The 24,840-nt window shown below is 44.1% G+C and overlaps 1 protein-coding gene across 1 annotated transcript in view; it reads right to left on the reverse strand.

Moving 5' to 3' along the window:
- Window positions 1–24,840, reverse strand: part of LOXHD1 (lipoxygenase homology PLAT domains 1) — a 188,122-nt gene that overhangs the window by 94,349 nt on the left and 68,933 nt on the right. The window contains exons 13-17 of the mRNA XM_035270945.3: window positions 13,221–13,375; window positions 11,269–11,429; window positions 5,721–5,797; window positions 3,120–3,316; window positions 376–568 (exon numbers count right to left, since the gene is read on the reverse strand). Of these exons, the coding sequence (XP_035126836.3) occupies window positions 376–568; window positions 3,120–3,316; window positions 5,721–5,797; window positions 11,269–11,429; window positions 13,221–13,375 (783 nt within the window). The remainder of the gene's footprint in view (window positions 1–375; window positions 569–3,119; window positions 3,317–5,720; window positions 5,798–11,268; window positions 11,430–13,220; window positions 13,376–24,840) is intronic.

Raw genomic sequence — 24,840 nt, forward strand, 5'->3', positions numbered from 1 at the left:
ATGTGGAGAGCTGTGTATTTTTTAAAAATAAGTGAATGAATAAACAGTGTTATCTCCAGACAGTCTTCATCACAGAAGACATGATCTAGGTCTCAAACTCCTATACAGGATTGAGTGTGTATTTCCTAATAAAGTCATTTGCTGCCTTTATTCCAGAAACAGTGTTTCACCCATTGGGTCCTCAGTTTCCTCATCTATGAAATGAGCCCTTCTTCCTTCCCAGAACCATGGTGCCAGAGGCAGTGGGAGCCCCCATTTTCTCCCTGCAGGACCCTATGTTGGCAAGACCCACATTGCCCCATGGTCCCTCCTCCTTCCCCTCAGCCCCGTCCCCTGTGGGAACAATGGCTGGTCCCGCCACAGTCTCCTCCATACATTTCTGGATCTCCACCACCTCACTGGGATACAGCTCCACCTCGAGGCGCCCATCAGCCTGGTTCTTGTCCAGCCAGCGGTTGGCAGGAAAAGTGTACTGCTTGCCTTGGCGGGGTACACGAATCTGAACACTGCCCAGGAACCAGCTGGCATGCATGCCAGTGCTGTCGTGCCCAATCACCAGCCGGTTGATCTGAAGGAAACCCAAGTGAGGGTGAGCAAGAAGCCAGTGTGTAGGAACCTCCATGTCCCCATCCTTACCTCCCCAAACACCAGTACAGACAGCGCTACTCAACCCATGTCTCCAATCCCCAAGAGAGGGAAGCTCCATAGGAGACTTAGGGTCCCATTCTTGCCCCTCCATCAGCCAGCCAGGGGATCAGGGCATCACTTCACCTGCCTGGAGCCACCATTCCCTTCTCCTAAACCCAGCACACCTCCCAGGGCCATGGTGAGAAGCAAGAGGAGAGTGGAGGTGACAAGAATTTTGAAAGATTCACTAGCACTTAATCACGTTAGGTCATGGCCAGATCAGAAAGCAAATGTTTAAAATGCTTGCCATCAACTTCCAATAACCGTGTTAGTGGGGGAGATTCTCTCTGTGATGCTTTGAAGAGGTGATGTTAGCCACGAGTCTGGTGCTGAAAGGCCGTATTTAGAAAACTATTCATAAGAGCCTGCTCTCACTCTTCCAAGTCCTAAGTGGCTCTTTACAGCTGGTAATGGCAACGTCAGAGCTACGTGCATGCAGCCTAGTACCCTGGAATTACCAGAAGAAAACCAGCTTAAGTTTACAAACCCTGAGAGCCCTCTGGGTGCATGTTGAGGGACAGGGAAGAGTTTTGTTGTTCTTCTGTGGTTACAGGACTGTGAAAGTCCCAGGGAGGAATTGGCTGAAAGGGTAGGTGTCTGATATGACTGGATGCTCCCTAAGGTCAGGTACTAATTCACTTCTACAACACTTTGCATCTGACATAGACTAATTGTTCAGTAGCATTTACTGAGCACTTAGTATGAGTATATGGTTTTATTCACATATTTAAGGGTAATAACAACCCCATTAGTACCCCATGTTGTTATGAATGAGAAAATGGAGGCAAACAGGTTAAATAACTTACACATGGCAGGTAAATGGAAATGGGTCTCAAATATGCGGTTGGTGGCCAAAGCCCATGCTCCCGACGTCTTGGCTACACTGCTTGTTGAGGGTGTTTCAGAAACTCAGGAAGAAGCTTAAATGCCCTCCCACTGCCACCTTACTCTTCCTAGAAGTCTCATTTACCTGCTGGCTGCTGCCCAATATCCTTCAGTAAAGGGAACAGCAATTTCACTCTGCAATTATTGATTCAGCTTAAAATGTAAATACATTTCTATAAATTAAAACATTAAGTTCACTAACGAGGTATCAATGACTGACATGAGCTCTTTCCCTGGAGTGAGTTTTGATGGAAGAAGAGATTCCTAGGACCTGAAATAGGGTAGGACTCCCAGAGAGGGAAGGGGCCAGAAAGATGAGGTTCCAGGTCGAGGGCTTGTTACCATCTCCATTTCCACCAAGCCACACCCCGAGAGCAGCAGGTGGTAACACAGATCCCAGCTCAGTCATTTCTAGAGACATCCCCAATGCTCAAGTCCAAGATTTAGAACTGTGTTTCTCCAGGTGATGTCAAGAGTCTCACCTTGGTCAAAGTCCAGCCAGGCTCCTGAACACTTTCTCAACTGAACCTCAATCTTGGCCTATAAAGACTTGAACAAAACACTAACATAGTTTCTAACAGCTCAAAGCCACATCCCTGGGGTTACCCTAATCCCCTTGCTATGCCTGCCTTGGAAAACTCAAGGCTGTCAAAAGAATGCGCTATTGGTTCCAGCCAATACCTGAAGATAGGGCTTCTGTCTGCCAGACTCTGGGAGGATAGGACCCAAATGCCAAAAAGCATCAGTTAGCAAACCCAGATGGGTTCTGCATGGGCCATCCTCCCCATTACTGCTTTTTGTGTTTTTCCCCTGACTCTACTGAGCCCTTGTTTACCTCCCCCTATTCTCCCATCCCCACTTTAAAGAGCCCTGTAAATCTCTGCACAAACCTAAGTTGGGTTCGGTTCACTCTGGCCTCCTTTCCCAACCGCAGTGGTAGATGACTGATTCAAGTCTGTCCTTGTGCTTTACTTGCTGTTTAGCTTCTCTTTGATGAAGTGCTTGCAGCAGAGCCACCTGGAGCCTTGATCTGGAGGCATTTAGGTTCCAGCTCCCAAGGCAGATCTCTCAGGTGTGGCCCAGAAGTGTGCACTGAAACAAGCTTCCTGGCCCCAATTCTGATGCACACTCAAGTTTGAAATTAGGAAGTATTTTCAGCCCCTTTTCTTAGTCCTCCTTTCTCTTTTCCTTCCCTGCACTCAGTGTCTCCTTCTCCAGTGTGTATGACCCATGTACACTGGTCCTGGATATGTAGGTAAAAGAAATGTTGAGGTAATGCCACTAAAAATACACATTCCACCCCCAAAGAGGCTCTGGAAGCATCACCACTGTTTACATATCTTCAGCTGCTCTAGGTCACAGCTAAAAAACAACATACCTCACTAATTACTCCCAAGTGGGCTTTTTTCCCCCTTCAAAATGTGTTTACCCCTATGTATGTGTGCGTGTGTGTGACTGTGTGTGGACATATATGTGTGTGGTCACGTGTGAATGTGTGTTGGGGAATGGGTGGGATGACATCACATTGTCTTGGGAAGAAGACTTACAGTTCCAATGTTCAGGGTCTCAAGAGTGAATTCATCCACTCGGCCACGTTCAAAGTAGTCTTTGAGGTTGTTGTCAGAGACAAGAAGAACTTGCTTGATGGTATCAGATTTATCCCCATAGAGCTTGATGTAGACTCTGGAATCTGTGCTGGCCCCGGAGACATCCCCGGTCTTCAAGCTGATGTGATAGCGAAAGTCTGAACAGCCCAAGGCAGTGGGAGGAAAGGAGGGGTTTAATGCAGGGGGTGGCAGGAAACAGGATATCTGTACAGGAGGGCAGTCCGGAGCTGGAGGCTTGAGAGGGACACAGGCTGGGAATCGAGAATGGAGGCTCCTGCTCTAACCCTGCAACTTGGGGCAGGGGTTCCTTCTACCTCCGTGAGGTCTCCTCAATTACAAAATCAGAATTCTAGTAGGTGAATGGCTGAGAACTAGAAAGCGTGTAAATGACAAGCAAGAACACCAGCATGTAAGAGGCTGAAAGGATCTCCCACAATCACCTGGTCTAGCTTCTCCAATAGTAGACAAGGAAACTGAGACGAAGGATCCACCTTTCCAGACAGTGTCTAGAATGTTATACACATGGTATTGTTGCTAAGGATTCTAACCGTGGTTTCACAGGCAAGGAATCTGAGCCTCAGAAGGTCATGTGTTTGGTACAGGATGGCAACAGTTAAGAAGTCACCAGCCAGGAGTGAAACCCCCATGTGGACTCGAAGCCCCCTATTCTTCACTGGGCCACCATGAGGGTGTCACTCCATTTTATTAGCCAGGAAAGTCTGCATCATCTGTCTTCAGGGACAAAAACACCTGAGGAACAGATGAGTCCTGGAATAATACAAGGCAAGACCCTAAGTCCTCCAGACTTGTTCCTGGGTGTGTGTCTTGGGCAAAGAAGAGGAAGCTCTGGGAAAGATGAGTGACGCTCACTCCTGTGTCTGTCAATCACTGCCACTGTAGGGTCCTCCTACTAGGAAGAAGGATTTGGAAAAAGTCAGCTGAGCACACTTTGCCTGGGGTCCAGCCCTGGGGAAGGCCAGAGCTGCGGGTCTGGTCCAGATCAGCTCCATTAGTGCCACACAATGGCACTTGAGGAAATGATTTCTGTTCTTGCTGAAAGATGTAGTAGAAAAGGCTGGGAAGAAAACCTCTTCTTACACCATTTTCCATCTAAACCAGGGGTGTCCAATCTTTTGGTTCCCCTGGGACACATTGGAAGAAGAACTGTCTTGGGCCACACATAAAATACACTAATACTAATGATAGCTGATGAGTTAACAAAAATTACAAAAAAACTTTATGTTTTAAGAAAGTTATAAGTTTGTTCTGGGCCACATTCGAAGCTGTTGTGGGCCACATGTGTGCAGGCTGCGGGTGGGATAGGCTTGATCTAAATGCTTTCAGAGGCTCTGACTGAGGAAGCAGGGGGTCACGAGCCCCTGTCCACATGGTGAAATAGGGGCTTGCTGGAGTGGGAAGGACAGTGAAATAGACAGAGACACCCTGGGTGCTGGTCCCAGGTCCATCACTGACTACACACCTGGGTGTTGCTGGGGTGGCAGGGGAAGAAGAGTCCACAGACACGGGTTATCTCATCTCCTAGGTTCCTTCCCAGATCTTAAATTCTGTAATTCTGAGACCAGAAATGGGACACTCCAGTTCAAACTCTGCAGTCTGACCTTTAAAAAGGTCAGATATAAATATCTTTAGCCACTGGGTGCCATGGCTTATGCCTCTAATTCCAGCACTTTGTATGGTCAAGGTAGGTGGATCATTTGAAACCAGGAGTTTGAGACCAGCCTGGGCAACATAAAAAGACTGCATCTGTACAAAAAATATAAAAATTAGCCAGGTGTGGTGGTGTATGCCTATAGTCCTGACTATTCAGGAGGCTGAGGCAGGAGGATCACCTGAGCCCGGGAGGTTGAGGCTGCAGTGAGCTGAAATCACACCATTGCACTCCAGCCTGGTTGACAGAGAAGCTGTCTCAAAAATAAACAAATAAATAAAAATAAAAATATCTTCAGCTCTTCAAGGTCTCAGTTTCTCCATCTGACCCATGGCCAACATCAGCTCTGCCCATTTCTGAGATTATTGCAGAGCTCAAATGAGATGATAAATGATAAACATGAGGTATTGATAATGTCAAGGATTCTGGAGATAAGTCTCTCTTAAATTTTGTCTAAAGCTCATGATTGAACCCAAGCAATGGAAGAAATATCACCAGTAAGGAAAACTCTAAGGCCTCCAGGATGATACTCGGCAGTTTTTAAATCCTTATTTTACAGTCCCTTCAAAATGTTTCTCTTCTCAAGGCCTGAAAGACAGGTACTGCCAATGCTTGGCACCGTTGGCCTGTGTTACTGCATTTCTACTCTTGTCACTCTTATCGACCCACATGTGCTCGGGGCCTCACATCCGAGGCCACAAAGAGACTGTGTACAGGAGCACAGGCAAGAACTCTCCAGACACTCCCTCGGAGTCTCCCCCTCCCACCTCCCCAGTGCCACGTCCATGAAACATGAAGTGCGTATGTTTTCTTGAAGGGCTTAGCTGAGGGAAGGCCCCTGTCTCACCAAGGGCACACCCAGAACAACTTACTCTTCAGTGTCGCATTACTGTCACTGGGTAGCAACTCTCGGACCAGCTGCCCATCATCCTTATCCTTGTCCAACCACCTGGTGGGCAAATGGGGGAATGTTAGCTCTTTGGGTGGGGCCGGCAGAAAATTAAAGCTTCACTCTTTCATGCAGAATCACCAGGGAGGCCCAGAGCTTGGATTTTGGCAAAGTCAAATGATTCTACAGGACCATCTAGCAAAGCATTCTAGCCTGGAGTGTGAAAGGAGGACTTCCTGGAGGAGGTGGTGTTTGACTGAGATTGGAAGGAGGGCAGGGAACTCCTTGGGGAATGGGTGGGATGATGTCATACAATCAGGAGAAGAGGGAAGAGTATCCCGGAGGAAACAACATATCCTGGGATGGAACAGAGGCTCCAGGAGTTGAAACAGGACCACATGGATGGGATGCAGTGAACAACATGTAGAGAGCTGGCAGAGGAGGCTGCAGAGGGGACAAGTCACATGATACAGGGCCTTGGCAATCACTGTCAAAAGTCTGTCTTGAAAGCCATCATTAGCATAGAAAACAGGCACCTTTTTTCCTAAGAGCTTTCCATCTTCATGGCACCATGCTGAGGGCCCTGGGGTGGGTAGATGGCATAGAAGACATGCTGGGATAAGCAAGGCCCAGCTCAGGCTGTCAGTAGCCTGCTTAAGAAGCCAGGATAGACCGGCTGAGGCACTGAGGACCAAGATAAGGATAAGTATTGGACCAGAGTAAGTGCTGCAAGAGCCGAGGGAAATGAGAAAGGCTCCCTGATCTGAGTCCTCAGGGATGACCGAGGCTTGCCTTCCAGAAGAAGCTGGGGCTATGCCCTGCAGGGCTGGGGTTTGATAGCTGTGACTCATCAACATGTTGGAGTGAGCCAGGGTCCCAGCTCTCTGTTGGTCATCCACCGGGGGAAAGGTATGGGGCAATTTACCTGAAAAGCACCTAACACCCTAGGCATGGAGACTCAGCCTGAGAAATCAATCAGGCAAGCATGAGCTTTCTAAGCCTCAGCATTCAGGATGGTTTGTGATGGGGCCCATGGCAACAGAATAGACACCGTTCACTGTTCCCTAGGGTATTGAGGAAAAGAAGACCTTTGCCTCTCAACCAAATCACCTTCATTTGTCTATGTCTTGGTGCTGGTCTTTGCAGCCCACTCCATTACCCTCCTGAGAGGGAGGCAACTTCCTGGCTACAGAGCTTGCAAAGGAAGCCAAGGCCCTAATTCCTCCATAGCCTCCCTGGCATGGAGCTCAGGCCTTCCCACACTGCAGTGCTCTCTGCTAATAGACCATCCGCCTCCCCAAGGCCGATGAAGGCAATGCTGTGGTCTCTCCCAACCCTTCTGTTTCACCCTCCTTCACAAAACACATGGTCTAACATTCCCAGGAGACCTTGCTGTCAGTTGGCTGTTAGCCAACAACTGGATTGTTCCTTTTCCCAAGGACTTTGGTGCTGTGAATCCAGAAGACAAGAAAACCACTGGAGACTCCCAGACATGATGATACAATGGTGAAATCCTAGGCATCGATTACAGGAATCTGGGAACTCAGGGCTGCTAGAGTCCCTGAAATCAACCCGTTAAGAGCCTCACACTCCATCTGTCCAGCTGAGGTCACCCTGACATAGAGAGTGTGGAGGAGAATGTTGTGAAGCAGGCCTGAGCATGCATTGCCAGGGTGGGGAAGCATAGAGAGGCAGCAAGCCCTTGGCCATCTGAAAATCCTACCTGCTCTCCCTTCATTCTCCACCACTTATCCATCCCCAGCCCCTCCCCAGCAGCAAAAGGAAACCATGACTTGTCATTTTGTTTCCACCTAAATACTTTCAGAGTATTAATAGATATTTCCAAATATAGCCAGCTTCTCTCAGCTTCAAACACTTCAGCCCAGTTTCAGAGTGAGATGTTGCTAAAGGAATAAGTCAGTCTGGTGGTGATTTTATTACTCTTTCTCGAGCTCACAGGAGTGTGTGTATGTACACACACACACACCTGATCTCAGCAGAAGAGAAGTTCTGATAAATAGACCTGGTCTGTCCTCCTCTCCAAGAGAGTTAAAATAACAGCTTAGGTAAAGAAAGAAGCAGTGCGCATGCTCAGGCTCCAGTTCCTGGTTTTTCCAAGTCCCCCTGGGTCCTGAGTTGGCAGCAAGACCTAAGAACCCATTTTCTTAATAAAAAAAAAAATGCATGCACTGTTAAGTTTTCGGGGGCAGGGAGGGCTCTGGGGTGTTTGCAGCCTCTGCTCCTGTTCTGCCTGGCCATCAGCATTATTGGCATCGCTGTGTCTTTCAAAGAGCAACACTCTCAACCTTACTGTAAGACACACGCAGGCCAGGATGGTGCAGAAGACCAGACCAGAGACTGGGTCAAAGTCACACAGCAGGTGGGTGGCTAGACTTCTGGTTCTGAGCTCCCCCAGCACCACACATGTGACAATGCAGTGTGCATACACCAACTTCTTCCTCTTCCCCTTTCTGGGCTCCCTCTCCTGGCCTGCCCCAGGGCTTGGTCCTCACTATTTTCTTTATCCAAGCTTTCCCTAAAGGATCCCCTGCAGTTCTCAGGCTTTACATTCTAGCTCTGTGCTCTCATTATCTGAATTCATTTCTCAAGACCTAACTCTGCACTGAAATTCAAATACATCCCAACTAGACCTCCAGAGTTCAACCTTGTCCCCAGCCCTAAGCTCTCCCTTCCCAGAATCCCCATTTCAGTAAAAGGCATGACCTTCAACCCACCTATCAAAGGCAAAAGTCTGGGGCTTTCAGTTCTGGCCCTTTCTCTGTCTCTTATGGGCAAAGCCCATGAACCATCCCTCCAGTGTCCTCTCTGGAGTACAGTAAGCCCCTTCTCACCACCTTCACTGCCACCACTAAGGGTCGAGCTGCCATGTAGTGAACTGAATTGTGCCCACCCCCATTCATACTTTAGAGTCCTAATCTCCAGTACCTCAGGATGTGAACTTATTTGGAAATAGGGTGTTTGCAGATGTAATCAAATTAAAATAAGGTTATTAGGGTGACTCCTCATCTAATCTAACTGATGTCTTCATGAAAGGAGGAATTTGGACACAGGATACATACAGAAGATGCTGCTGTGAGGAGGTGTAGAGAGAAGGTGGCCAGTCACAAGCCAGGGAACTCCCGAGGCCACCAGGGGTGAGGATAGAGGCCCAGGTCAGATCCTTAGCCTTCCCTAGTGCCTTCAGGGGGGCACAGCCAAGCTGACACCTTGATTTTGGACTTTTTGCCTCCCAAACTGTGAGACATTATGTTTCTGTCATTTAAGCCACCCAGTCTGTGCACTTTGTTACAGCCCTGGAACACGAACACAGGCCATCATCAACTCCCCCAAACCTCCCACTGGTCTCCCCTCCTCCTCCCTGTGCTGTGTCCTACCCCAGAGGCCAGACAGACCTTCCTCTCATGTAAAAGGCTCCCTTGCTCTGCTGGACAATGGCCTCTGTCTACCTGCTCATCTTGCTGGACTCGAAAACACCCGAGTCCTTCCCCCTGGTGCTCTCCTCTTCATTCTGCAGGAGGTCGGCCTCAACATCCCTCTGCAGACAGGCCTTCCCACCTCCATCACCCTGCTCCAGCCCCTGCACCGTTGTTTCCTACAGCCTCTGCATACCACTCTTCAGTGTGTCATTCTGGCTTTGCTTGTTCACTTGTTTTTTGTCTAGTCTCCCTATAGACTATAAACTCCATGAGGACGGGAGTAAGTAGATAGCGGGTGCTTAATAAATATATTTTGAGTGGATAGGACTAAAACAATGCAAACTCTTCCATCTGGCACCCAGTCAGTCAGCCTCCAATCCAGCATGGGGGTGGAAATGCCACTGATGACCTGAAGGGAGGCCATATCCTCCCCGCAAACCTACTTCCACATGACTTAGGAGACTGAGGGTTCACATGCCTCCCTCTCCCACCCCAGCCTTCTCATTCCTTCCCCACAGGCCAGGCGCCCCTCTCCAACCCCTGGATGAGCCATCCCCCTCATCCCCTTGCTTATGCCTCATTCTCTGACCTCTCTCCCCATTCTCTGTCCACTCTCTGACCTCTCTTCCAGGCCCAGGTGCATGCAGTTTCACTTCTTCCTAGAAGCCTGCCTGGCCTGCCCTCTGTAGCGCCACTCACTTGGAGTTGCCTGCAGTATTACTTACCTTTTCAATGTATTCCTTGTAATACAAACAGTGGCTATATGTAGAAGACTGTAGAGCCCTTTGTGATTGACAAATTATGTCCAACAATCATTGACCTATGGAGTCCTCCCAGTGGCCCTCCATGGCTGGAAAACTACTGGGATTCGGTTGGTGGGGCGGTATGCAATCTAGCTGCAGCAGATGTGTGCCTGGGTGTGTGTGCCTGTATGCACAGGTGTGCACATGAGTACATCTGCGTGCATGGTAAAAGGAATAGCAACACACTCATCACTGGGCAGCTGTGCAACTTACCCTCATCCACTCAAAGAAGGGCTGCCCTCAGTGTAGCTCCCCTCAAAGAGCCCTGGACCAGCCCTCCTAAAGTGGACACATAGCAACTCATCTTTATGTACAGAACTCAGCCCTGGAACTGAGATTTGCAGAACCAGGTCAGTCCAAGGCCCCAAGTCAATCACACAGTGTGCATCCTCCAGATATTGCCACGTAAAATGTGGGGGACCACCAAGATAACACAAAAAACACTAGTATTGCTCATTCTAAAATCTCTCTATCAGGGACTTAAGTCAACAGAAGCTCAAACCGCCTGCATTAAGAACCCCAAATGCTTAAGTAAAAAGAGAAAGGAAACTTTATCTCAAGAATAAATTGCAGAAAGGAAAACAAAGTAAGACACTTTGAAAATAAGTTAAGGGGGAAGAGGTGTGGTCAGAAAGCTATTTAAGTTTTTAAAAAACTCTTGATTCTTGGGAGGCCAAGGTGGGTGGATCACAAGGTCAAGAGATTGAGACCATCCTGATCAACATGGTGAAACCCTGTCTCTACTAAAAATACAAAAAATTAGCTGGGCAGGGTGGCGCGTGCCTGTAATTCCAGCTACTCAGAAGGCTGAGGCAGGAGAATTGCCTGAACCCAGGAGGCGGAGGTTGCAGTGAGCCAAGATCGGGCCATTGCACTCCAGCCTGGGTAACAAGAGCGAAACTCCGTCTCAAAAAAAAAACAAAAAACAAAATAACAAACTCTTGATTCAAAAGTTGAATTCAGTCTGCAACTCTCTGAAGTAACTCTCACTTAAATTCAGGAATTGTCAAATTTTATCATGAAACAGCACTCACACCTTGGTGCTCACGTAGAGCAAACTAGCAGCACACTGGAACATGTGTTCACCACATGTTCACCACAGTGGTGGGGGTAAGGGGGAAATGTGAGGCTCAGGTCCAAGCACCACCAGCAAGGCCACCTCTTTCTTGCACTAGCTATAGCTTTAAGCCACTGTTTTGCTTGCTGGTTGTGGTAGTGGGGCTGGGCCTTCCCAAAATGCGGCGACCATAACCTAAGCTAGAGAAAAGGCCAGCAGGCTGGATGTGTGTACCTGAGACACGGGAACTCCACGTTGTCACTCTCGGGCTGCCCCTCCTCTCTCACCAGCACTCTGTCCAGGTACCAGCCGCTACAGGAGCCTTTGCCATCGTGTCTGATCCTCACCCGCCTCACTTTTCGCATGGTAACAGACTCGATAGTGAATTCATCAGCCTTGTGATGGGGCGGGGGGAACCACAGAGTCAGTTGGATGGTGGCTACCCCGGGACCCAAACACCAAGGGAAAATACAGATATCAGAAAATACAGAACTGATGGTTTGGGCAACTCATCTTTCACACATGGGACAGGAGCTACCTATAAAGAACAGGTCACACCCACCCCCAGTTTCTCCCACTGGAATATCATCCAATGTCAAGTTTCCAACAATTGAGATCTGCACTTTTTGGTAAAACAATGGCCATTCCCTATCATCTCCTTTCAAAAGATAGCTTCCTCTGGGAAAATAAACAAGTTAAGTTATCAGTCACCAATCATTTATCATGAGCTAATTCCTTGGCGAATCTCCTTTGGATCCTTGCTCTGGAGGGATCCTGGACCCCTTCCAAGGAGAGAAATGATTAGAATTGATTAGGGGACTAAGTGTTCTTGCTAATTGTATCGTTTTGCTCACCACTGAGGCAGCAAAACTGCAGTAGGGGCTACAGAGTTTCCAAGTCTACATGAGCACACATGGGAGCCTTCAGGGACAGAAATGCTGAAGGTAGGACTGAGGGACAAAGGCAACAGAAGATGTAGGAGGAAAGAGTAGGGAAGGCTGGGGAGAAAGGTGGGTGGGTGGGAAGGAGAGAGGAAATTTTAAAAGCTATGTGAAGTAAAGGCATTGCTACCTCCTCTCCTCAAATGAACCTGAGTCCACCCACAACATCCTGCTCAGATTACTTTTGCCACTGCAGCCTTCAAATAGCCATGATCCCAAGAGTCGAGCAATCCTGGATTAGCCTCAGAGGGAGGCCTTCACTGGAATTCCAGGGCTTGCCCTGACCCCGCCAAGGACGGGGTGGAAGAGGAAGGAGGCAGAGAGGTTGTCTGCAAATCCCCTTCACCCTGGCTCCCTTGGCCTTACTTCACTGCAACAACAACTCTGTACTCAGCACCCGCTGTGTGCTGTGGGCCAGGTCTGACCTCAGAGACAGTGTACATCTACCACCGCTGGCTCACAACAGCCAGCCACAGGTAGGCATCCTTTCCCCATTTCAGGCATAAAGAAACTGAGGCTCAGGAGAACGAAGCAAGTGGACCAAGGCTGGGTTTGCCCCAGACTTGCCTAGCTGTTTCCCCACTGCTTCCACACCCTCCCCAGAACACTCATGTGATAGTTGAGAAAATAGGGAGAACACCCAAAACATCTGTAATGAGTCTAGCAACAGAAGCAAATTCTCCCACTCATCTTTAGGGTCTTTCTTTATTTTTCTTTCCTAAAGATCACGAACAAGATGCTTGCTGTGGGGGAGAATGCCAAGTTCCCACATTGGCCCCCGGGGGCCCAGTTTTCCTCCAGCCTGGGTCCTCTAGTCCACAGTGCCTGGCATCCTTTCCTCTCTGCCCACCCCTGAGGCAAGAAAGATACTGCTGCTGCTGCTCTTCCCAGTGTCCTGTTCTGCCCTCTTCTCAAAGCTCAGTGGTTGGGGAGGACCTTAATCCCTTTAAGGTGGCTCTTCAACTCCCTGTTGTATAGTCCCAGGAGTCTAACAGGTATTCATGCATGTTAGTGAATCAGGACAGGCCAGACACTCAGGGGCCAAATACACCAGGCATTGTTGTGCCCTCCCAGTGGCTCTGCTGGGAGTCCCCAGTTCTCCACCCTCTTACCCAGAGTGAGTCCCCTGATGGCTGAGTGCCCAGTACCAGCATCAGCTCAACTTTAACAGATCAGGGAAGATGAGGGAACATGGGAAGGGAACTGGAAAGAAGGGGACCAATGAGGCACATTGCTGTAACTTACATTGCCCTTTTCAAACAGGTCTGTGTTATTCCTGCAGTTGTAGAGCAGCCGTTCCCCTGTGTCCCCCACGTCACCAAAAAGGCAGAGATAGACGTTGGCATCAGTCCCAGCACCTTCAAGTTCCCCTGTGCACACAGTCACACGGTACCGGGCCACTGGCAGGGAGAGAGAGGGACACCATTGCTGACAGCCCCCTGCTTCCCATCCCTAGCCCTGCTGCTCCCACTTCTAAGCTCTGATTCCTCCTTTCCTCCAGTTCTCATCTGGGCTGACCTTCTGGCTTCCTCCCACCTTTCCAAATTCCACCACACACCAATCAAGAGGTGAGTCATCCTCAAGTCCCTTGGTCATTATAGGTGTATGGATTCCATTTAAAGCCATGGGATCAAATGAGACAGACCAGAGGTTCCCAATCCTGGCCAATTATCAGCATCCTCCAGGAAACCTTTATAAAAATTCAGACTCCTGAGCCCTGCTTCAGACTTCTCAAATCTGAATTTCCAGAGCTGAGTCTACTAAACTTGAATTGCTTCCAATCTTTCTTGAGGGACTCTGATGGAGCTGGCCAGTGTTTGCAGACCACTGGTCTAACCCAAATATGTTTGCCCTCAATTCCAACCATCCCAGTAAACACTTTTGCCTTAGGTTGTACTCAAACTTGTATGTGTGCCCAAGAAAGATAACTTTTCTTCATGAACAAGAATTATGTCTTCTTCTCTTCAGAACTCCCAGTGATAAGGACATGCCAGGAAGCAGAGAGAAATGCAGTCACTGTAGGAAGGGCAGCAACTTCTTCCAATGCTGAAAATGTACTGTGGAGGAGGTAGACCTGCATCCCTGCATGCCCAGCCCTCCTTCTCACTTAAAATAAGTTGAAAAGTAAAATGCATTCATTCATTCACTTATCTACCCCAAATCGGTTTACTGAAGCCTAGTAGGTGCCAGGCACCATTAAAGGTACAGGAATTCTGAGTTTAGGGCTGAGAGTAAGAGTAGAGAGGAGCAATAGAAAGTAAAGTCATAAATTATGAACAAGAAAATGTCTTTGTTATATCTGTAACCAAGATGATACAGTGGATGAACATCTTAGAGTGGTGAGGAGTAGAGTGAGGAAATAGAAATTATTTAGAGAGATAGAAAAGGTGACTGCAAGGAGTTAATGTGTGAGCTATAAAGTTAGAGAGTTCTGGTGAGTGCAAAGGCCCCTGTATGGGGATGGCCAGTGTATGTTCCAGGAGCAGAGAGAAGGCCAATATGGCTGTAGTAGAAGGAATGGGAAGGGATATGAGATGATGCCCAGAGGTGGACAAGAGCCAGATACATGGGATGTAGTGGATCAAGGTAGGAAGTGTGGCCTCCTTTTTATTTTTATACAGCAGAAAGCCATTGGAGGGCTTCAAGCAAGGAAGCAAATTGACTTGCTCTATGTTTTAAAGAGCACTCTGGCTGCCATGAATTATTATGCAGAAAGGAGTAGAATCAAAGAGGCCAGTTAGCAGAATAATTATAGTAGTCTAGAAGAGAGGATGGTGCCTAGGAGGTGCAACAGAAGTAGAGAAAAGTCGACAGATTAGTAAATATATTGTTTTGGACACAATAGTTCTTGGTGATTGATCAGATAGGTAATTGAGGAAAAGAGAGAAGCTGCAGGTGACTCCTAGGTTTTTAGCTTGGGCAATTAGGTGGATAGAGTTGCCAATAAGGAGTAGGGGAGTTCTGGGGAAAGGATAGGCTTGGAGATGGAAATCAATGGTTCTGTTCTGTTCATTATACATTTGAGCCATCTATTAGATGTTCAAAAACAGAGGTTAAGATGGCAGGTGAATATATGTCTGGAGGGTCAGGATTCGTGATATGACTTTGGTCATCAGAGGTATATGGATTTCATTTAAAGCCATGGGATCAAATGAGATACCCTATGGTGAAGATATAGACAAAGACTGAAAGAATAGTTGAAGAAATAATGGTCAAAACTTCCCAAATTTGATTTAAAAAGCATTAATATACACATCCAACATGTTCAACAAACTCCAAGTTATGATAAATTCAAAGAGATCTACCCCAACACATATTATAATCAAACTGTTTAGAGCCAAAGATGAAGAGAGCCTTGAAGGAGTAACCCTAAAGTGACCCATCACAGAAAAGGGATGTGCAATACAGTTAACAACTGACTTCTCACCCGAAACTACAGAGGCCAGAAGGCAGCGGGATGATATATTCAATGTGCTGGCCATTAACCAAGAATTTTAAATCCACAAAAACTACCTTTGAGGAATTAAGGAGAAATTAGGGCATTCCCAGATAATCAAATACTGCAACAATTAATCACTAGCAGATTTGCCAAGAAATAGTAAAGAAACCTTCATGTTAGACATTAAATAGAAATAGTAACTTGAAATCACCTGATAGAATAAAAAGCACCAGAAAAAGTAATGACATAATACATATAAAACGTGCAAGTATTTGTTTATAAATATTTTCTTCTCATATCCTGTATAAATGACAACTGCATAAAGCAGTAAATATAGAGTTGCACCACTAGTGAGTTCATAGTATGTAAAGATGCAATTTATATTACAATGATAGCACAAGGGAGGGGAAAGAGAACAAACCTATATTGGAACAAAGTTTTTGTATACTACTGAGATTAAGTTAATATTAATCTGAACTAGATTATTTTAAATTAAGATGGTAATTGTAATTTTCTGGTCAACGACTAAGAAAATCACCCCAAAATACGGTAAAAGAAACAAAGAGGGAACAAAAATGGTACTCTGTAAAAATATCTATTTTATACAAAAAAGGAGTAAAGAAAGCAGTAAGAAAACAAAAATATGTAAGACATATATGCAGTTGGAAACAAAAAAGATATGACATACAAAATATAGTTAGCAAAATCACAAATGTCAATCTTAACATATCAGTAATTGCATTAAATGTATTACATTAAATGTAACTGGACTAAACATTTCCATCAAAAGACAGAGTGTGGTGATCATTCTGCAGAAACAGGGTGAATCCACCCACCCCAAATTTGCTCAGATATCAAGGCTGATGATACTACACATGGACCAAGAGCAAGTTTCTGTTATTTACATAATGAGGAGTTCTTGGGAGAGCTTGGCAGGCTCCTGAGCAGGTCTAGTAGTAGCTTGGAACAGCAGGGAGATTAGAATTTTATGGTGGTTAGTGGGTGAGACTAAGGTGGTGGTTCCTTTGAATGGTCAGGGCTTGTGTGGCTTAAACTTTCCACTAGTGTTAAGGAAGGACGATTAAGCTTTCTTATCAGCTAGCCTATATATGAGGCAAAAAGGAAGATGGGAGTGGTGTGGTTTAAAATCCGCCAGAAGTCAAACATCAAAAAGAAATCAGACTCTATTACACAGAGATTGGTAAAATGGATAATGGATCTATCTTCTATCAACAAAAGACACATTTTTCTATTCAAAGACATAAAAAGGTTGAAGATAAAAAGATGACCAATAAAACTGGCTCAAGAAAAAATAGGCAATCTAAATAGACACACAAAAAGTGAAAAGATTGGCCGGGCGCGGTGGCTCAAGCCTGTAATCCCAGCACTTTGGGAGGCCGAGGCCGGTGGATCACGAGGTCAACAGATCGAGACCATCCTGGTCAACATGGTGAAACCCCGTCTCTACTAAAAATACAAAAAATTAGCTGGGCACAGTGGCGCGTGCCTGTAATCCCAGCTACTCAGGAGGCTGAGGCAGGAGAATTGCCTGAACCCAGGAGGCGGAGGTTGCGGTGAGCCAAGATCGCGCCATTGCACTCCAGCCTGGGTAACGAGAGCAAAACTCCGTCTCAAAAAAAAAAGGTGAAAAGATTGATGAAACTGCTAGAAGAAAACAGAGGAAATTTTTCGCAGTGTTAGGCTGGGCAAGAATTATTTAAATAAGACTCCAAAGCATAGGCAAAAAGAGCAAAAATAGACAAATAATATTACATCAAACTTTTGCCCAAACAAAAAGTTTTGCACAGCAATGAAAAATATTAATAGAGTGAAGATACAACATATATAATAGAAGAAAATATTTGCAAATTATAATCTGACAAGGGGTTAATATTCAGAATATATAAGAAAATTAAACAACTCAACAGCAAAAACAAGCAAACAACTTGATTAAGAAATTGGCTAGACTTTAATAGACGTTTCTCAAAAGAAGACATACAAATGGTTTAACAGACATATGAAAAAAAAGTTCAACATCACTAATCATCAGGGAAATGCAAGTCAAAACCACAATGAGATATACCATCTTGCTCTAGGTAGATTGGCTATTATGGAAAAAAAAAAGAAGTGTTGGCAGCAATGCAGAGAAAAAGGAACACTTACACACTATGGGTAAGAGTGCAAACTAGTATGGGCATTATGGAAAACAGTACGAAGATTCCACAAAAAAGTTGAAAATAGAAGAACCATATGATCCAGTAATCCCACTACTGGGTATATATTCAAAGGAAATGAACTAAGTTTGTGGACAAGATACCTGTACTTTCATGTTTATTGCATCATCACTACTTACAATAACTAAGATATAGAATCAACCTAAGTGTCCAACAATGAATGAATGGATAAAGAAAATATAGTAATATATAGGCTGGGAGTGGTGGCTCATACCTGTAATCCCAGCGCTTTGGGAAGCCAAGGTGGGCGGATCACAAGGTCAGGCATTCGAGTCCAGCCTGACCAATATGGTGAAACCCCATCTCTACTAAAAATACAAAAATTAGCTGGACATGGTGGTGCGCACCTGTAATCCCAGCTGCTCAGGAGGCTGATGCAGGAGAATTGCTTGAACCCTGGAGGCAGAGGTTGTGGTGAGCTGAGACTATGCCAGCACACTCCAGCCTGAGTGACAGAGCGAGACTCCATCTCAAAAAAAAGAAAAAAGGAAAAAAGAAAAGAAAATACAGTATATATACACAATGCAATATGATTCAGCCACACAAAAAAAGAATAAAATCCTGTCACTTGCAACAACACAGATGAAGTTGGAGGACATGTTAAGTAAAATAAGCCAGACACAGACAAATACCACATGATTTCACCCATGTGTTATCTTAAAAAAAAAGAAGAACAAGAACAAGAAGAAAAAGAAGTAGTAGTAGTAGTAGTTGATGTCATAGAGGCAGGGAATCGAACAATATTTTTACCAGAGCAGTTACAAGAGACTGGGGAAAGGAGGGAGAGGAGAGGATGGGGAGAAGTTGATCAATAGGTACAAAGTTACAATTAAATGAGAGAAATAAGTTCCAATGTTCTATTTTACAGTAAAATGACTATAGTTAACAGTAAAGACTAGTATATCACAAAATAGCTAGAAGAAATGTTTTGAACATTCTCCCCACAAAGAAATGATAGTGCATGATGTGATGGATATGCTAACAACCCTGATTGGATTGTGATACAACATATATTTGTCTGAAAACATCAAATTATACCCCATAGATACATACAATTACAACATGTCAATTAAAATAAAATTCAAAGCTTTTTAAGTAAAAATATAAATTATTATTTTAAAATACTAGCCACAAAGAAAAGCCAATGCCCAGATGTTTTTACTACTGAATTCTACCAAACACTCAGAGAAAAAAATAATACTAATACTTCTCCAATACTTCCAAAAATAGAAGAGGAGGGAACACTTCCCAACTCATTTTCTGAGGTCAGCATTACCCTGGTACCAAAACTGACAGATATCATAAAAAAAAACTACAGACCAATATCTCTTATGAATATGGATGCAAAAATCCTCAACAAATTCACAAAAAGAATCCAGCAACATATCAAAAGAATTATACACCACGACAATGTAGGATTTATCCCAGAGATACAAATTGGTTTAACTGCTGAACATCAATTCATGTAATTTATCATATTAATAGAATAAAAAGCAAAAATCACATGATGATCTCAATAAATGTAGAAAAAGTATTTGACAAAATCTAATACCCTTTCATAATTTAAAAAAAATCAACAAACTAGGAATAAAATGGAACTTCATCAATCCATAAATGTTATCTATAAAATGCTCACAGCTAACATCATCATTAATCATGAAAGATTGGGTTAGATGCTGTCCCCTTAAGATCAGAAACAAGTCATCTCTTATATTCAATGTGGTGCTGGAGATTTCAGCCAAGGCAATAGGCAAGCAAATATATAAAAAGATCTGAATTGGAAAGGAAGAAGTATCTTATTCATGGATGACATACAATGTATTTATAAAATCATAAGGAATCCACTTAAAAACTATTAGAATAAGTGACTTCAGCAAAGTTGTAGAGTACAAGATCAATATACCAAAATCGACTGTATTTCTATTTTTTTGCAATGAATAGTCTGAAAATGAAATTAAGAAAACTGTTCTATTTGCAATAGCATCAAAAAGTATAAAATATTTAGAAGTAAATTTAAGAAAACAAGTGAAAAATGTGCACTCTGAAAACCACAAAATACTGTTGAAAGAAAATAAAGATCTGAATAAATGGAAAAACATCTCATGTTCGTGAATTGGAAGTCCTAACGTTATTAAGAGAGCAATGCTCCCCAAACTGATCTATAGATTCAATGCAGTCCCTAACAGAACTCAGCTGACTTATTTGCAGACATTGACAAGCTGATTCTAAAATTCATATAGAACTGCAAGGGACCCAGAATAGCCAAAAACAACCCTGAGAAGGAATAATCAAGGAGAAGAATAAGTGTTGACAAGGATGTGGAAAAACTGGAACTCTTATACATTACTAATAAGAATTTAAAATGGTACAACTATTTTGAAAAATAGTTTGACAGTTTCTCAAAAAGTTAACCAAAGAGCTACCATATGACCCAGCAAACTCACTCTTAGGTATATGCCCAAGAGAACTGGAAGCATGTCTGCACAAAAACTTGGACATGGGTGTTTATGGCAGCATTGTTTACAATAACTGAAAAGTGGAAACAACATAAATGCTCATCAACAGTTGAATTTGGTACATCCATACTATGGACTATTACTAAGCACTAAAAAGAAATGAAGTATAAATGTTATCTGTAAAATGCTCACAGCTAACATCATCATTAATCATGAAAGATTGGACTAGATGCTACAATATGGATGACTCTTGAAAACATGTTAATTGAAGTAAGCTAAATTTAAAAGGTCACATATTGTATAACTTTCTACATAGGAAATATCCAGATTAGGCCAATTTATAGAGACAAAAAGTAGATTAGTTGTTGTCAGAGGCAAAGGGGTAAAGTGGGGAAATGGGTATGACTGCTAATGGGTATGGGATTCCTTTCTGGGGGAGAAGAAAGTGTTCTGGAATTTAATAGTGGTGATGGATGCACAATTTTATCAATACACCAAAAGCCATTGACTCGTACACTTCAAATGGGTAAATTGTATGGCAGATGAATCATATCTCAATATACCTGTTGCTTTTAAAAATGGACACCATTCATTGGTAGCCATCAAAAATGAAGACAAAGTATATCTGGAATGAGACAAATCACCAGGAAGTTGAATTCAGTGTACAAATTATTTTTTCAGTAATATGATCATTTTATTTGGAGACATGCAGACATCTGAATAATTAATTTGACCATTAAACATATGAGTACACAAAGATAGAGTGTCTGATTGTACTAGAGGCCTGCCCTGAGCAAAGCTGGTATAGGTAGGCATGTAAACCATCAGTTAAGATTGAGGAGCAATCTCCTGCCCACCAATATTGGCCACCGTACCTGAAACTTAACCATCATTCTCTTCTCTAATCAACACTTTTAAAATTCAAATGCTAAATGCTTTCAATCTTCAGCCTTTGTGTAAATGAAGTTGATTCTTTTGTGTGAAGCTCTCAATGATCCAATGTATCAACAGTGAGAGGAATGAACAGGGCTGAACACTGAAAGTGGAAACATGACACAGCAGGGAAGGAAAGCTCCCAACACCAGCCTGGTTTCACTCTTAGTTATGATGAAAGTCAGTTCCGCTTTTTCAGCTGTAACTTTTAGACAATTCCCAGAAGCAAAATGATAAGGGAATTTAGAAATCCTTTTGCCTGGAAATTCCAGTCCCTTTGGTTCTGAGCTCTGAGGTCCATTTGGTTGGAAGTTCTCAAGGGTCTTGATTCTCTCTAGGTGCCCCTCTGAAACCCCCCAACCATGGATGTCCCAAGCTCCTTCCTGGCAAGAAGTCTGTGGACAATTCAAAATAATTATATTGTGAGACATCAGTAGTGAAAGACTTTAAAGAGATGGGTAAGTACAGAGCCTCTTGTACTTTAATTTTAAAATTACAGCTCTGACTGATTAACAAGAAAATATGATTTTCAGCACTTGAGTCCACTCATCAGTGGCATGTAATCACTTCTCTTGAAGTACACTGGAGAATGCAGATCTCATTTATTTTACTCTCCCATGTAGCTTCTGAGGGACAGGCAAGGTGGAAATAAATTGTGAGCTGGCATGTGCATTGTCCATATCTCCCCACCTGTGATAATCAGAACAATCACTCCCAAAGCCTCTCAGCTCTCAGACATGGCATTAATTGCTTATTTAGCTGGACCTTAATTTGTAAGCAAACCAGAGACACACAACTTTAAACTCAGAGAATTGATTTTAAATTAGTATTTACTCATTTTACGTGAGTCCAAGACTCTCCTCTTGAGAGATTTCCAGGACGCCTTACACATTATGCATTTCACACTGGTACCAGCTGGGGAAATTAAGCATTGTCACCACTCTATTTGCTGTTACAAGCATTCCAACCAGAAAAGGAGACGTGAGCACTTGTAGAGGTGAGTGAGGACATAGGGGTGCTCCAAGCATTAGATAAATGTTTGTGGGCCATAAAGAGCAGTCGAGAAAAATAAATTCAAGCTCATTTAGGCTCTGAAATACAGTCAGGGACCCCAAGAAGACATCTAACTGCCTTTATAGCCATGACAGACAGCCCTTCGATCCATTATCACCAGAATTATTTTTCTCCTTGAAATGATTTTTTAATAGCATCACAGAAGACAACAAAAAAATACCAGCTAGGATAGCCCAACAATTGTACACTGTTAAAAATGTTTACAAGCACATTTTATACATGTAATCTCTAGAGAGGCTCTTCATCCCCATCTCCTCTGCCACCTCCTGACATGGTCTCTCCTTGCCTGTCAAATCATTCCTCATAGAAGACCTAGCTCAAATGTCACTTCATCTGCAAAGTTTGTTCCATCTTCCTGGACAGGAAGCTTATGTCACCACTATTTTCACAGCATTCACACTTCAAACTCAGTCCACCTTCAAACTATTTATTGAATTTATCTTCTCCTCTCTGGTCTATCCAATCCTTGTCCGATTTCAGAACCTCTTTTCCCCCCCACTGGAGGTCTGTATGTAGGTTTGTCCCTCTGATCCATCCTCCACCCATCCATGTCAGCCCCTGACAGACCAGAAAAAATATGGGGAGGAAGAAGTGACAGGAGGTCAAGGGTGAGGTGAAGTGTACCAAGGTCACAAACGTGCTGGGAGGGCAGGAGCTTGAGTCAGAGGGTGCAGTTTGGCTTCAAAGAAGGGTAGCTTCATGGGATAATCCTCAATGAGGTGGCAGGGAAGGGCTGGCTAAGTGGGATAGGCATGAAGCCGACAGAGTGAGCACCAGGATGTGGGTGAGTGGGTTTTCTATGTGGACATTGAAAGAAGTAAGGCTTTCAATAGAAGAAAGACGAAGGCTCTTACGGTTTAGTATGCATATAAATTACTTAGCATGCTTGATAAAATGCATGTTACCAGAAACAGCCCTCAAAGACACTAATCAGCATAGCTGATGGTGGGCCCAGGAATCTGTGTTTCAATAAACACTTCAGGCAGTTTTGATATAGATGGGCCCTTGACTGTAAGGAGATGTTGTTTGCTATGAGCTGAATTGAGCCTGTACCCCCAAATGGGCCTTTAAGGGAGTAATTAAAATAAAAAGAGATCATATGAGTGGGGCCTAATCCATTATGACTGACATCTTTATGAGAAAAGGCAATTAGGACACAAACATGTACATGCACAGAGGAAATAGGACACAAGAAGACATCTGTCTGCAAGTCAGGGAGAGAGGCCTCAGAAGAAAGCAAACCTGCCAACACTTCATCTTGGACTTCTTCTAGCTTCCAGATTGTGAGACAATAAATGTCTGTTATTTAAGCCACCCTGTCTGTGGGACTTGGTTTCAGCAACCCTAGCAAACTAATGCACTGTCCCAGGACTATGGCAGGGCATGGTGGCTAGACACTAACCAAGGGACCCATGACACCATCTTCTGTGAAAGAGGGGAAAGGCCAGAGACCAATAGAAGATGGCATTGGGCTGGGGTAGAAGGCAATATTGGGAAAAAGTGTGGCCCAAGCAAGAAGCTGAATGTGCAGAGGGAGTCAGGAGAACACCCGCTTCCTGCCCCACAGTACATGAGGAGGGAAAATAAGGTTCTCAGAGGAAAGTCGTGCTTCACTCAAGGCAAAGAGGAGGTGGAAGTAAAGAAATGCTGGACATTCCAAATTAAAATAGTAGATTTCTCTCTAGAAAACCTTATCAAAATGGCAATCTGCCAGTACTTTAAAAATTTTAACTAAACAGAAAAGATTTCACCAACAATACTAGGGGAAGGGGAGAGTGTAGACAACACAACATGATTTTGGAAGCAGGAGAGCAGCTAGAAAAGTGGTAAATGCATTAACACAGTGGTTCTCGAAGTGTGGTTCTCCAACAGCAGCGTTGATATTACCTATAACTTTGTTAGACAAGCAGATCCTTGGGTCCCACTCCAGACTTACTGAATCAGAAACTCTCCAAGTGGAGCCCAGCAATCTATGTTTTTAACAAGCCCTCCTGGGGATAATGCCTGCTAAGATCTGGGAGTCCCTGACTTAGCAGACCAGAGAGGACTGATCAGAGATCTCAGTTGCAAAATTCAAGAAAGAATCCTACCAAAAGGCTCAAGAATGACAGTACCAGATAATGTAGAAATAGAGACTAAGAATCTAAAATCATAAGCATTACTTAGGAATGTTTCAAAAGCAGTTAGGGCCCAAGACCTCTCCCAAGTTCTTTATGCCTGCAGGCTCAATTCTGTCATGCAAAGTGGACAGATCAGGTAAGATTAGGTGTATTTCTGCGTTGGTGGACTACATATCAAGTTGGGGCAAAAGTAATTACAATTTTTGCCATTACCTTTAATATTACACTGAGTTTCAATTTTGGGAATGGGTTATATGTTATCATATTTAGAGAGATGATTGCCTTGTTCCCAAGGCAGTTATTACTGAATGTAAGAAGGCAGGGTGGTGTTTTGGTATGGCCACAGAACCAGGAAGTAAGAGACCTTGTTCTAGATCTAACTCTGTCTCTAACTAACTGTGTAACCATGGCAAGAATGTCCTCAGCTCCTTATCTGCATCAGGCTATTTTAAGGGGCTTTGCACACAAATATTCTACAGTCATATATTTAATTAAGAATGAAGAAGAACCATAAAATAAAAGAAACATGATGCTAATTACAAGCATTGCCTAATTAGACTAACAGATAAAATGATACCTTTTTAGATATTTGCTGTTTGAGGTTTCTAT

The sequence above is a fragment of the Callithrix jacchus genome, chromosome 13, assembly GCF_049354715.1.
Source record: "Callithrix jacchus isolate 240 chromosome 13, calJac240_pri, whole genome shotgun sequence".
Taxonomy (NCBI): Eukaryota; Metazoa; Chordata; class Mammalia; order Primates; family Cebidae; genus Callithrix; species Callithrix jacchus.